We start from the raw sequence: 14805 nt of genomic DNA on the forward strand, positions 1-14805 counted from the left end.
TGTTTAGTTCAGTGGGTTAATTGTTCTGAACTATTGTGCATTATTTGGAGAACTGTACAATAAAGGCAGCTAAAGAAAAGTGTCAAAGCAAACCAAAAGTTATAATAATGGTGTATGACTGATGTATAAAACATTAGATTATTTATTAACGTTAATAAAGGTGGTAATTACACCTCATAAAACCATTCTAAAGGCCACCTTAGCAACCATGAAAGCTGCGAGCAGCTATGGATGCCCAGCATGTTGTGGCTACTGGCCGGAAGGCCGTTGACATGATAATCGGACAGTACGGAGAGTGCGCGGAGCTTCCTGTTTCACGGAATGCAATTTCAAAATAGATGACTTCCTGTTGCATTTAGGATATGTCTCCAATAGTTTTTTGTTGTATTTTTGGCCATGATACATGTACCTACCAAATTTCACTGCTATTTCTTTTTTTTTTTAAATATTATAGGGGGTGCTAACTAGCAAATTTGGCCCGTCCAAGCCCGAGATCCTCATCAGATGTATATTTTCACCACGTCTGATAAGTGTGAAAAGTTTCATAACTTCCAGATCCTGTTTAGGCCATCAAAATTGCTATTAGGCTATGAAAAAGAATAAATGGAGAAATTTCATTAGGACCTTTACTGACCGACGATGTCGGTGCTCAAGAGATTGCCAGAAAACAACTGGAGGCTAATTCCTAGAGGCAGCCACAGAAAAAAAGTCTTGTAAAAACCTTCCTTCTGTAATCACCCCTCAGAAGGCTTTCACAACACCTATAATCGTCAATGAAGCAACCACTCAAGACTGCAAAGAAGGCATTTGAGTGAAACTATCAATCTCCCGAGGCATTGCGTGGGTTCACAAAAATCCAAAGAAAGAAAAACTTTTTAAACGCTTCTGGGCAAACACGTGCCCCCACCACCATCGTCAGACTTTGCCTCTGCATGCAGAGAGTGCACATTAAATAAAAGCTTTTCTTTTTCTTTTTTTTTTTAAATGATCGGTTCATTGATGATTGGCATTTTCAGTGGTTGGGAGCGCAGTATATAAACTCTGTAAAAGCCTGTTATTCACTCAGAAGAAGTTGAGCTGAGAGCATCAGACATCACACCGACAGGAGACAAGATGGTTACACAAAGCCAGAAATACCTGGAGAACGGTAAGTGTCTGGTTTGGTCCTTGATGTCCAATTTAAAATGAGTCATATTAGGGAAGATTGTAGTTTGTCTAAATTAGCTGAAAGGTACTTTGATAATCCATGAATTTATCAATACTATTGAAATGTGGTGTTTTGGTGAATCTGGATGAATATTTCTCTGTAATGTCCTCTCCATGTATTCCAGCCCTCCTCGCAGCAGTGGCAGCGCTGCTTCTTCTGACTGCAGCAGGACAGTCTGCTATACTGCCCGACGAGCTCCAGACCACAGCAACTCCTGCTCTGTTAAACTCGTCTCTGCTCACACAGCTCAACAGTAGGTGGTTTCAATGGAGGCTGTTTTTTTTTGTTTTTTTTTAATCTGTACTGTTTTTTCCTGATTTAGCTAATGTTTAGGGATTATACTTTTTTTGATATTATCCACACAAATTTTTCATTTTTGCACTTCAGATTAAAGATTCATCTCTTGCAAAAAAAACAGGAAAAACAAATCTGTGTGGGGAACACTAGTCTCACTGGGGGCCCAGTTGTGCCACTCAATAATCAATTAATTGATTAATGACAGTATAGTTGCTGCCACAAAGAAAATTATAATGCAGTCTAATGCAGTTATCACTTACTACTAAAATATGTTGTACTTTTATTGAACAAATCGGTCAAAGTTAAGTTTTTATTTTTGTTGACTCCATTTTACATAAAAAAAGGTTACTCTTGTTAAATGATTCAAGTAATTCATTCCCTCAACAATTAGTCAGTTGATTAAAAAATAAATGTTAAAAAGTTGATAATTGATTATTAAGCCTCTCTCTCTGCAGGCAGTATGGGGAAACCTCGGCTTCTGGGCTTACACAGAGCATGTAGAAGTGAACATGAAAAATACTGCGAAAACGGTGGAGAGTGCATGTACCCCCAAGACAGCGACAAACCTTCATGCATGTAAGAAGTGTTCTCACACACACACACACACACACACACACACACACACACACACACAGCCTAGCCTAGCCATTTTAATCTTGATGATGTTTGAGTTATGAGTTAAAAAACACTGCTTCTTTTAAACCACATGCACATGTTGGTTCGTGTTCGGCTTTGAAATGCACTCACATATTTGTCGGTTTGCTCTGCAGCTGCACGTCTTCTTACACCGGGCCTCGCTGCCTGTTCTTCAATGATCGCACTCACACTCTGCCTGAGTTAGAGCAACTGATTGCCATCATCTTTGGGGTGGCCATGCTCATTATTGTCCTGGCCATCATCATTTTCTGCTTGGCCTATAATAGGTGAGTATCTGCGGGCTTTCTCTTAACAACGCTGTACTTGTATGAAGGAATTTGAGCATGTAGGAGCCAGGGAAATATAGCTATAAAGCCTCAAAACATTTGAGATAAAAACATTTTAAATCCTCTCACTGAGGACATCTTTTATAGGTCTCTCCCTGGTAAGTGGGACTTGCTGTTGTCAATCAGTCCAACAAGTTCAAGAGATCACTCATCAAGTCCTGCCATTAATGTCTTCATACCAAACAAAATGACGAATTATCAGTGGGTTTTTCAGTCTTGTGGTTGTTTACACTTTGTGTCAAATTATATAAAAAAAAAAGACATATAAAACTTTTAAAATTGGTAGCAATATTAAAAGTATTTTAGTAGTTTAGATTTGGGGCATTTCACTGTGTATGGAAAGGGTTTTGTTTGGACGTGAATTGCATTGTTACCGAGACTACGTTTTTATTAAGGTGTTTTCTTTTCTTCAGGTGTATAAAATTGGCACCACTAATCAAGGCTGCACCGTCCGTGTGACCCCTACAACTCCTCTGTTCGTCATCATCTTTTTCAGCTGCACCACCGTTTTTAATATTTATTTATAAGCCACAACATTTCATCATACTGTGTGATCAGCAGCGTTGGAAAAGGATTTAAAAAGAAATTAAGAGACAGTATAGACTTTTTTTTCCTTTATTGGACGTTTGATGTGCATAAGGATGACCACTATTCAGAGGAAAAGATTAAAGTGTGTTTATGTTAAACAGAGTAAGACATTAATCACTTCATTGCCTGTTAAAGAATGAGTGAGAATAAATATGACTATTTATTGTAATATTACAATTAACTTATTGAAAGTTCAGTTTATTTAAAATGTAATAAATGTATGTGTTGCTGACATTACTGTGGTAAAAGATGAATAAACATACAAACACATTATTAACTTATTACCAACGGAGATGGATATTCTTTTGTTAGTTATTCACTGATTATCTAATTGACTAGCTCAACAAGCATTTTTTTTGGTAGCAGATACTGTAGTTACCATTTTGGAATATAAAACTTAACAATAAATACACAAATTGAATGGTAACGTGTAGACCATATAGATAACCAACTAATATGACGATTGATGTACGGTATGTCTGTTTGATTTTCATGTTTTACTCCCGTAAAGAGTAAAAGATCCACAGACAAACTTGAAAGACGCCTCCCATATATCCAAATAACATTTTATCAAGTCAAGATGTATAAAATATCAAACAGTACCTGGAATCTTTTTTTTTATTTTTTATTTTTTTTTAATCTTGTGCCATTTATTTTTCCATGGGCAATTCCTGTTACATTTTTTTCACCATGCATCATTTCCTTTCAAATTATTTTAACATATAGAGTCTTTTAATTGCTGTTCTTTTTACAACCCGTAATTATTAGTAGGGCACATGCCATCTCCTTACCACCAAGTGTACAATCTCTATTTTATTTTTCCTGTCCCAAAGTAAATTGTTGTCATGTAGGCTATTGTCATGTATTGTAGTGTCTACTGTTAACTGATAGATTGTTATTTAATAAATGTGTTTGGATGCAGCACTTGTTGCCCAACACAAATTTCCTTTGGAACCACAAAGATAATCTTCTCTTATAAAATGACATAAAACGGATGTACTGAGGAGGGGGGGATAAAAAAATTATGTCTTTTGATCTGATAACTTGTTAAAGTTTATGATGAAAAAGCATCTTAAAATAGAATAAAATATAGACAACCCTGACCAAATACAACAGTACAATGCTCCTTACATGTCTGTTGCATCAGTAATATTAACCTTATAACAAAATGTAAAATACATCTGAAACAGGAGACATTCCGTTCTATAATAACTCATAATAATAGCTCCATATTAAGTAAATTTCTGCGGATAATTTTACCTTTTAGGCTGCTTAATTTGGATTTTGAATCAAGGACTTGAACCTACTTGTAGCCTAATGGAGTACGTTTTACAATGCAGTAGGCCTACAACTACTTCTTCTTTTAGGAATCTGAATGCATAGTAGGCTGTTAAAGTACAAAGAGTAAACTTCCATCTGAACATAAAGCAATCCATCAGTGATAGAAGGATGACAGGAGCAGCTCCTCCTTGTTTTTGGTTAAGACGTTGCCTTTAGGATCTGCCTTTTATTTGGACGTTTAATGTGTTAAATTACAGGAGTCTGTCACCACACCCAGACCGCAGGATTGAGTCCATTGGTTTTCAGTTTGTCTGCGCCAGGAAGGCATCTCCTGCCCCCTTCACTTTATAGTCATTTTGACAGATCGGAAGCGTCTCTAATCCAGACTGGTTCCTACCTGCGCGCCCACCGAGCCTCCTGTCAGCGACCTGTCTGCTCTGAAATGGGGAACACCAAACCTTCAGCGCTCCTCTCACTTCTCGGTAAATAGGGCTTTTTTTACGTTTGATAGGAAGAAGTCAAGTTCACACATTTATTTAACGTGTGGAGTAGGGCAGGTGTGGACTGAGTTTAAGTGATCATGTAAGAGCAGGTTAAACACACGAGCTGTAGCCCAAACCATACAAAGCTAAACTAACTAACGTTACATTTAGGCAAGTAGGTGTTATAGCGTGCAGTTCAGAGGCCCTTGAGTAGCCTATTTACCTACTTGGCCTACTTTTGCTTTGTTTTAGAATTTAAATTAGCATTTTTCAACATTTAAATTAGAAGTAGCTCCATTTTGCCAACAAATATCCGTAAAATCCTACTTACATAGATTAAAGGGATAGTTTGGATAGTTTTTAAGTAGGGTTGTATGGGCTAACATTAGATGGCGGTCACGCGTCCATTTAAGGGAAACAAGCAGGAGTCTGGACTCAAGAGTATGGAAGTTAAGCAATGTTCTGTAGGCCACTGTTAAATCTAACTCACAGCAGTTGGAGCATCTGTTTAAGATGCACATTAAAATCCAATCAATTGAACTAAAATTTTGAAACAAGCAGTTTACTCTTAAATCAGCCTACATTTTGCTTCAGGAGGACTACTTTACAAGAGATTTACCGTAGTAAAACATCTGATTTCGTCTGATACTACTAGCCTACTTGTTAAGTTAGTCAAGTCAAATGATCCGTTATCAGGAAATACAAGACCTACTAATTTATATATCTATATATACATATTTTTTTTCTTCTTTTATAAGTAGGCTAATTTCAGAAAGCTGTTGGAGTCCAGTGAAGGACACATACCTGTGCTGACACACATGCTGAGCTCAGAGCCTGAGGGATGCTGAAGGATGTTGGCAATTAAACCGTGAATGGAAGATTTATTTTTTGAAAGCACAAGCGGTCTGATTAAATCTGTCATTTGCTTGTTGTTTAGGGTAATTCTTATCTACAAAAAGACATTTAACATTTGAGCTTGTGTAAACTGATGAGTAGTGGAGGAAGTACTTAGGTCCTTTGCAAGTACTTAGGTCCTTTGCAAGTACCAAAAAATACAAATAGATGTACCGATAAACCGAATTTCACATTATTTTATAATATGGATTGATTAAAGCCTAAACACCTGTACTGTTGTAGCTGGTGAAGCTGGAGCTAATTTGGTTGTTTAGCCCAGTGGTTCCTGACCTGAAGTTCTCTCTGCGTTTTGTGAAATATTTAATAATTCTACTACACTGGGCATGGAGCAGATATATAAAAGGAACCACTGAGAAGTTAAGAGGGGAAATCAACTGTTGGCAACTCACAGACATCTGAAATGTGACGAGGGGCCCTAATTAGACACTACTTCATAAGGGCTCACAAGATGAAAACATTGTGAACTGCAAACTAACCAGTAATTGTAACACATTATAACAAGTAAAAGTACAATATGTCTAAGTGTAGTGGAGTAGAATCAAAATAGGTAAAGTAAAAGTACCTTACAATTATGCTTACGTGCTGTACTTGAGTAAAAACTCATTCTTCAACCCTGTAGGTACTGATAGGAATACTGTGATAACTTGTTTTGCCTCCTAAAATAAACAACTCCAGAGTTTTGCAGTAACTCCATGCAACTGTAATTAGTATTCCTCTCTTTGTTAATTTTCCCTGTGTAGCCTCATATGAGTTTTTGCTATCAACCAGTTATCCATCATGATAGAAGTATATCACATTCTCTGCTCTCAATTATGTGGGTGATATAAAGCAATGTAGTTGTGTCCCTGCTCACCTTTGCCCTAGATTTATACACATTTGTATTAACCAGTTTGGTGCTGTATATTTAACTTGAAAAAAAAGAATAATTTCCTTGTTCTCCTGTTGGGCAAACACAGATGCAATTATCATCCAAATGAATGCGAGGAGGTGGATATCAGAATCCCACCTCTGCCAGATTAGCGTCAGTGACTGACAATATGGGCTGATTGGACAGTGATTAAATACTAATACAGAAAAGTTGCTTTGTCAGTACTTATTCAAGTGCACTATGTACTTTACACCAATCAGCCACGTCAGAAACACCCAACAACCAGGCTGGGTCTTCTCACAGAAAACACAGAGAAAAATATCTCTGCAGCCATAACAACAGACAGGAACAGAAACCCAGAGAGGGCGCGATGGCGAGGCTTTTACAGCGGGTATAACCAGATTTTTAACCAGTCAAAACCAGACACATCTTGCATCTAGGATCAAGTTTTTTTTTTTCCTCTCCTGCCTCCAAGAATGTGGGCGTCTACAAATGCAGTGCATTATAAAGTTGTGCAGGCTGGAACAGGCATTGCTATAGGCAAAAGAAGCCATGCTACATAACGTCCTAGTTGGCAAAAATTACACACAAAAAATCTGACTTTTCTCACCAAAATGTTTTATTTTAAGATATGATTTCTGATTTGGGTCTAAGTACAAGGTATTTTGGACTAAGTGCATTATCCAAAGACAGTCAAAAAACATACATATTTATCAGAATCAGGTTTATTGACAAAGTAAGTTACACTTACAAGGAATTTGGGGTGTTGTGGACTAAATGATCAAGATAATAAGCCCTTCTCTCACTTACAATATGTCATGTCACAAATGCAAATTCAAAGCACATAACCTTTTTTTAATTTGTGATTGTAAATCATTAAAAAAAATTCCCCATCAAATAAAAACACGTACGAAAATTCATCAAGATGTCTAAAAAGCGTTTAATTGATTGGTCTGGACTGTAAAAGACTGTCTAGAAATAAAACTCAATGTACACATAGAACTGACCTATTGACCTTGTTTTTAGTGAAATGAATGAGACAAATTTACTCTGTTCAACAGGCGTCGTGCTGCTCTGGCCGAATGTTCTCACCAAGAGCGTCTCATCCAGACTGCAGACTGCAGACAGCACCTCTCTATCTGCAGGTATTCACCAAGACAACTGCAACAAATCACTGTATTTAAGAAAAGTGCATTTAAAATGTCTTTTAAACATTAGTGCAATCACGCAACTCAAAGTATTATTATTCTTGTCTTGATAATTGTAGATAACTGTTGGTCAGAAGAAACAAGAAGCATACTTATAGCAGCTTTGCTTTGCAATGAGGAAAACGATGAAACACTTCAACTCCACAATTAGGCTACATAAAACCAGGCAAATAGATCTACAGAAAATGAATTGTAATAAAATACACGTCAATAAAATAAGACATGAGAGTAACTATTTTTTCCCTTTATAATTACATTTTTTGGTCTACAAAAGATACTTAAACAGTAGAAAATGGCCATCATGATATCATATCATTGGGCACACAGCATCACATGTCTTGCTTTGTCTGAGTGACCAGCAGTCCAAAACCCCAAAACATTTAATTAACTATAATGTGAAGTAAAACTTAAAAAAGCAGCACATATATACATTTGACAACCTGGAATCAAATGTTTTATCATCAAACTATTAATTGATTATCAAAGTAGCTGGATATTAATTCTTCTTTCCATCGTCAAATCAACTGATCGTTCCAGCTACAATACGAATAAAACTTAAAAAATGGACCGACATAATTTGAGTTGTTTTTTTTTAATTTTATTTTAAAAGATGTAGCTGATTCTGCAAGCCTCCAATCCCAACAATTACACCATTCTACAAAAAATAAAATTTAACATTTCAAGAGTTGAAGTGATTAATAACCATCACAGCGGTGGCTTTATGCTATAAACACATGTCTGTATGTTGTGTCTGAATGTTTATTGCCACTCAGTGAAAATGACGCAGACTTTACTGTGAAAAGGTTTCCATCAGCTGTCTTGTTGGTGTTTCAGGGCACGGGGAAGAGCGCCCTCATGTGGTGAAGAGGTCAATACAGAACTGCGACAGCACTTTTGACAGCTACTGCCTGAACAACGGTCAGTGTATGCTGCTGGTGGACATCAACGAACACCACTGCAAGTACGATCCTGTGTGTGTGTATGTGTGTGTGTGTGCTTGCGTGTTGCTATAATCATCTGTGTGATCACGTAGGCTATGACTCGTCTCTTTGTGTTGCAGGTGTGGGAGGGGCTTCTACGGCCCCAGGTGTAGCAACCCGGAGCTCCTTGTTAAGCCAATGGGAGAAGAGCAGATAATTGTCACCATTTTCTGTGTGACTCTGCTGATTATAGGTCTGGCTGGAGCTCTGTACTTCTTCTGCAAATGGTAATGCTTTAGCCTGTGAATGAATGTACTTGTGTTTGCAATAGTATTTACTTTTTATATGAATTTACTATTTATGAGAGTTTAATATATGAAGGGTAATAACCACTGTTATTGTTTACGTTGATAATAATGGGACTTGTTGCTATCAATACCTGTATTTTTGGGAAATCTGGCCAGGGCCACTGGCATTGTTGTCACCTTTGACTACCTGTGCTGTTTCTCCACAATTTACTTGGTTGTCAGAAATGATCCAACACATGGAAAAAAAAACATTACATGCCGCAGTGTCACAGTTTCTACTGGAGCACTCCAGTAAGCCAATTCAGATTTCTCAAAACAGGACAACATGTGCTGTGTACATAGGCAACGCATAACTGGGATACACCAAAAAAACCACTCATAACCAGTGGTGGAAAGTAACACCTATTCAAGTACTGTTTGGAATGTGATGCACTTGAGAGATAATTACCTGAATCTGCAGCTCACCTCGACTTTTCAGAGCTTTGTAGTAAGCTTCAGCTCATTGTTAAGTTGCAATGTTGTTTCACTCTCGGTATTGTTCAAAACCGAACGATACCAATACCGGGACTTCGATACTGGTTCCTTAACAATTTTTCGACAGTAATTTTATTAAACTAAAAGAAATTACAACATTGCGGCACAAATCTTTTAATTTAATTTTAAGCTCTCACTACGTGAGCCCTGTTTCTGTGTGTAACGTAGAGTTTTTCCTGCGGGTCTCTACGACATGTAACGTTAGACAACCATCATAAAAATTAGATCTTTGTAGAATGTTGCATGCATTATGGCTCACTGGCGCTTTTCGGTCGGTGCCTAAAAAGTATTACATTTTTCACCGAGCCCTTCTCACATTGGGGAGTGGGAGGGGGGGTAAAAACCAACTGCACCAAACGGCAGACAGACACAGTTATCGATTAGCTGGTGAACATATTGTGGAGCATTAAGCAGCTGAAGAGACAGAAATTTCCCTCAGGAGTTGCGGAGACCAAAAACAGATTTGAATTGGTATTTGAACTTAAAAGGTAATGAGATGTAAATGTTGTGTTGCAAACAGCTTGTTTCCGCTACCCCAGACAGGCCAAAATAATCTGGGATTATTACGTGTTTGAAGAATTTATAACTTTGAGGTATTTTTACTTAGTATTTTCATTTTATGCCACTTTATACTCACATAAATAATGCACTTTTTACTTTATTCAAAAACATTTTTTTTTTTACATTTTACTTGCTGTACACACTGAAACAATATTTATATTTTCTTAAAATAAATGAAAAATTTGCCATCATGATGAGATCAATTCAACCTGCTACTAATGTATTAGAACTCATCTGGTTTCATGACAAGTTGCTTTCTGTAGGAAACAGGTTAATCTAAATAGACTGGGGGCTTCTTCACTTTTTAAAGAAAAAATAGACTTTAAGGACTCCATAAATAACTTTTTGATCAGATCAGATTATATATACAGCAAACTAGTTAAAATTGGAAACTCAAACTCTTCTTTTTTTGGCTAATGTAGTTCATGGTTGCATTCAAATTCAGCTAAATAAGGTCTGCTCATAAACTATGAGGGTGACTCAGACACCTCCCGTGTCACCATGCAAAACCTGCAGTTGTAGCCTACATTTTGCTTCAAATCAAGCCCCTCATGATGGAAAGTCTTCCCCAACATCCTGTTTCCTGTTAGAGACACGTCGAACCACAGACGGGGATTGCGATCTCAAAGTAGTTTCTTTGGACATTGGTCACCCTGCACTTTTCTGTTCATCCCAGTGATGTGTATTTAATGATGGTAGAATACAAAGTTAATGATTTGGTTAGCACCTTTTTAGATTAAATACATGTTTTTTTTATTTTTACAGGTATAAGAAAAACAGATTCCCTCGTCAGCAGAAGCATCAGGGTTACACAGGAGTCCAAACAGCCTAGACACACACCCACTGCATCCGCCGCTGGAAAAGGCAAACCTGGACTCCGAAAAGCTAATTTCAACATACCATGACGTTACCTGATGAGCTTACACTCAGTGGCTAGTTTACTGGATGTCACACGGCTTAGGATCACTTTATCAAGCACTCAAATTGGCACAAAGAGATAAAAAAAAACACAGCTTTGTGTGCGGTGCGATTGTTGTTTCTAGCTGCACAGGTTCTAATGTTACAGCACCTGCTGCCCTCATGTTTAAAAAGATGAATGGTGAGACGCACAAAGACAGTTTCTATGGGTGACGCAAATGGTGGGTCATGGAAAATTGCGAAAGTCTAAACAGATGTTAGGTTAGGGGTAAGCGACTGTCGAATTTTTCTGACCCCTTGGGATCCAGGGGCTGTAAAACAAAGTCAACCAAATCACATGCTTTTTAAAAAGGCAATAAGCCACAGCTAAGCTGACAGTGTTGTACATTATTACGATCATTACCAAAGCAATTCTGCTGTGTGTTACAGCTTCTTTGTTGCCAGTAAATGTGAGATTCATTTCAAATTTTTGGAGAGCACATTGTTCAGGTTTAGCGAGGCTGCAGATCTCGTCACATCATTTAAATAAGTCTCAGAGATCGTAGCATAAAATTCATTGATCATAAAGTGTTAAACATTTAGCTGCTTTCTGACTGCCTACAGAACAGTTCTGCACTTTTTTTTAATAGTTTTGAATTTATCTCTAACATGTTTGCCTGGTTGAGCTTGTATTTATTGTTGGGTTTTTTGCCTTTTGTAGCTATTATTGATAGTACAAGTAGCCATTATTGTCATTAAACTGGCCACTGAGTGTAATAGTGTTGTGCTTTCTTTGAAACTTTGTAAGTCAGAAAGTATTTTAATAATTTATTATAAAGTATTAATGTATACCTTGGAACCTTGTCTTGTTTTTGAAGTCCTGTTATTGCTACAAAAATCAACTTTGAATGAACTTTTGAATGACTTCTGACTGAATTTTTAACTCCGGTATTATTTCCTTTGTTCTGTTTCATTGACTGCAGCTGCTTTATTTAGAGCTCGATTTAGAAACTCAAGGTGTAGCTCCATGTATCCTACATTTGATTCAATAACTAACCAGTTACCTTTTGAATAAGACTGACACATAATGGTAGCAGTGGCAAAGTGTAGCAACTATCATTCCTCAACATAGGTACATCTTATACTTTGTAATATCATAAGTATTAAGAGTTTATTTGAAAGTCACTATAAAATCAGGGGAACACTGAAAACACATTTTGCCTTCAAAGTTGGTCCACATTTTTTGCAAACACATACACATTCCTGTACACACTCAAAAATAGCAAGACTCACACTTGATAAGATGTAAGAATGGATGGATGAATTAGAAAAATATGACTTCAATGTGCTACAGTGGATACTTAGCAGAGTCACCTTTACTGATCCTTACATGCAATTGCCTTACAAGTAGTATGTTATGGGTGTATTTTTATATGTGTTGCACTTTCACATTTCACAGTGGTGTGCAGAAACTTTCTGCTCAACAAAAACCATAGCAGGTCCTTGAAACTTAATTTGTTCAGTGTTCAACTAGTTTTCTTTTTTTTTAAATCTGATTAGTGGGAAGCATTCACTGCAAAGGATTTCTACAGAATTCTTTTACTATAATTAAAACATGGCCAAGATTGCAGTGCTGTGCTGTATCCGGTGTTGAGTTAAGTCCATTTCACTCTCTACACCCTCATTAGTACTCCAACCAGAGTCAATGAGCCATTTTTATACCCGACTGCAGCGTCTTTATATGTTCTTTATGCTAACGAACAGCAATGATTACAAATAAACATTAACTTACTTAACTTGAGGCATACTTAAAAACACATATGCACACACTTATGCACACAAAGACCCACAAACACACCCACTCTGTGGCGTCTGATTTGTTCTAAATATAGAACCTGTGGATAAACATGTCAGAAATTCAAGAAGTGCTGCAGTAATCTACACACTGTGCTCATTCTGTGTAGCTGTTATCACTTAATTATTGCATAATGAATAATAGATTGCTCATGCAGTGAGTAATGTGGTTGGTTGAAGCCCTGTTAAGCTGCATCCTTCAATAAGAACACAAACACTTCCACGTGTACCATGTACTGTACACATTTGTTTTGCAGCTCAAGGCTCATTCACTATATATTTTTACTGTTATTTTGTTCATGTTGGTCTAACGATCCACCATACTTACATATCTCAACAGCTATTGGATTGCCATGAAATGAAAGTCATGATCCCCAGAGCATTATTACTAAATGACTTTGGTGATCTCTTTGCCTCCAGTAGTATCAAAAGGTCAAAGTTTCCACTTATCCAGTGAAAAATTTCAACATTTACTACATGAATTGGAACAGGAGAAATCCTAATGATCCCCTGACTTTTCCTCCAGCACCACCATGTCAACATTTTACTTTGTCAATACTTGTGGTGGTTTGACAGTCCCATCAGCCTGTTTAAGGGCTAGTTAGCAAATGTTAGCATGCTCACACACTAAGATGGTGAACATGCTTAACCTCAGCATGTTAGCATGTTGATATTAGCATTTAGCAATAAAAAAAAAAAACTGGAAACACAACAGAAACTGCCTTCTTAGGATAAATACAGCTGTCACCTGAAAGGCATTTTTACCAACCGGGGAAGGTGCTACAAATCAGGGTAATCAACTTAAGAGGCAAATAAGGGACACATGAGAACACATACAGTGAAACGGATGTATAATGACAATGTATGATTCAAAGTTTTATCCAAATAGATACTGTTGTAATTGTGTGTCATAAAGTTTGCTTCCTTCCTGCCGTTAGCTACGTAGCAGTGTGTTCACAGTGGGCGGCTGTTATGAGGTGCTTCTCTCCAGGCTTGTGTCAGACTTTCCAGAAGTTCATGTCACGTATCCCCAATGCCATTACACATAATCTAAACAATTTGATTCCACAGCCGTTATAAACAAAACGAGTCAAGAGATTGTTGAGGCCGAGGAATGAAGTTCTCAACATTCCCAGAAGGTTTCTATTGGATTCCAATGAGCACAAATGATGGGCCTGCCTCTTTTGTGCAGACACAACAACATTACAACAACACACACCGTCTGTGCAGCATCCCCACCCAAGCCTTAAGGTCTCCTGTTGGTAACAATGTACTGAAATAGTAACATCATTTAATCAAACCACACACACATTCGTTCAGCCACAGAAAGATACCGTGTTGAACAAACAGAGCATACATGGAATATTTGACAATAAGATAACAAATTTGGTGTGTGTTTAACCAGTGACTGAATACAAGTAAAATGTAAGTTATTTACAGTTAAAAACATGATTTATTAATTTATCTTTTAAAAAAAATACATCTTTCAGCAACAAAGCAAAAGAGGTACATTCTCTATCTATTTAATCTCCCCCATGACACTTGGAGAAATCCCCAAATAAATCTTAAAAATGGTGCATGTGTGCCAAAAATGTAATGACACCTTACTTATGGCCTAATCTGTGACCATAGATGGGAACACAAGGAAGCAATAACAGTTTAAGAAGCAGGGAAGAACGTTTCTGTGTTTCTCAGTGTGTTTTAATAATCTTGAGAAACCAGTCAGAATACATCAAACTGTTTTGTCTCGAACTTGTTAGGCTTATTTATTCTCTGACTTATTTATGCCTTGTCTTTATGTGAGAACATGCGGTGCAATATGTGTTGCTTGAGTCTGATTAATCATTAGACACTCACACACACACACACACACACACACACACACACACACACACACACACA

At 37.2% G+C, this 14805-nt stretch overlaps 3 protein-coding genes and 1 long non-coding RNA gene across 6 annotated transcripts in view; 3 read left to right on the plus strand and 1 right to left on the minus strand.

The window, feature by feature from the left end:
• Positions 1-811: 811 nt before the first annotated feature.
• On the plus strand, positions 812-3356 carry epgn (epithelial mitogen homolog (mouse)). 2 transcript variants are annotated; one of them, XM_034872773.1, is made up of 6 exons: positions 818-1147; positions 1332-1460; positions 1896-1898; positions 1960-2080; positions 2275-2427; positions 2901-3356. In XM_034872773.1, exons 1-6 carry the CDS (start codon positions 1114-1116, stop codon positions 2944-2946), a joined length of 486 nt encoding a protein of 161 aa, XP_034728664.1. In that variant the 5' UTR covers positions 818-1113; the 3' UTR covers positions 2947-3356. The 2 variants fall into 2 exon arrangements, with proteins under 2 accessions (XP_034728665.1, XP_034728664.1); XM_034872774.1 differs by lacking the exon at positions 1896-1898 and having other exon boundaries at positions 812-1147.
• LOC117945334 lies at positions 2001-2254 on the minus strand. Its single transcript, XR_004656778.1, has 2 exons — positions 2136-2254; positions 2001-2092 (listed from the first exon to the last, which is right to left on the minus strand). It is a non-coding gene; the product is annotated as an uncharacterized LOC117945334 (long non-coding RNA).
• Positions 3357-4573: 1217 nt separating the features above from the next.
• On the plus strand, positions 4574-11160 carry LOC117945333 (proepiregulin-like). Of its 2 annotated transcripts, none has more exons than XM_034872776.1 (5): positions 4574-4838; positions 7683-7766; positions 8664-8790; positions 8890-9036; positions 10918-11160. In XM_034872776.1, the coding sequence occupies exons 1-5, from the start codon at positions 4799-4801 to the stop codon at positions 10982-10984; spliced, it is 465 nt and encodes a 154-aa protein (XP_034728667.1). In that variant the 5' UTR covers positions 4574-4798; the 3' UTR covers positions 10985-11160. The 2 variants fall into 2 exon arrangements, with proteins under 2 accessions (XP_034728667.1, XP_034728666.1); XM_034872775.1 differs by having other exon boundaries at positions 4584-4838; positions 7680-7766.
• Positions 11161-14474: 3314 nt separating this feature from the next.
• Positions 14475-14805, plus strand: part of areg (amphiregulin) — a 5712-nt gene continuing 5381 nt past the window's right edge. Inside the window, exon 1 of the mRNA XM_034872273.1 lies at positions 14475-14483. Coding sequence (XP_034728164.1) covers positions 14475-14483 — 9 coding nt within the window. The remainder of the gene's footprint in view (positions 14484-14805) is intronic.

The sequence above is a fragment of the Etheostoma cragini genome, chromosome 5 (assembly GCF_013103735.1).
Source record: "Etheostoma cragini isolate CJK2018 chromosome 5, CSU_Ecrag_1.0, whole genome shotgun sequence".
Taxonomy (NCBI): domain Eukaryota; kingdom Metazoa; phylum Chordata; class Actinopteri; order Perciformes; family Percidae; genus Etheostoma; species Etheostoma cragini.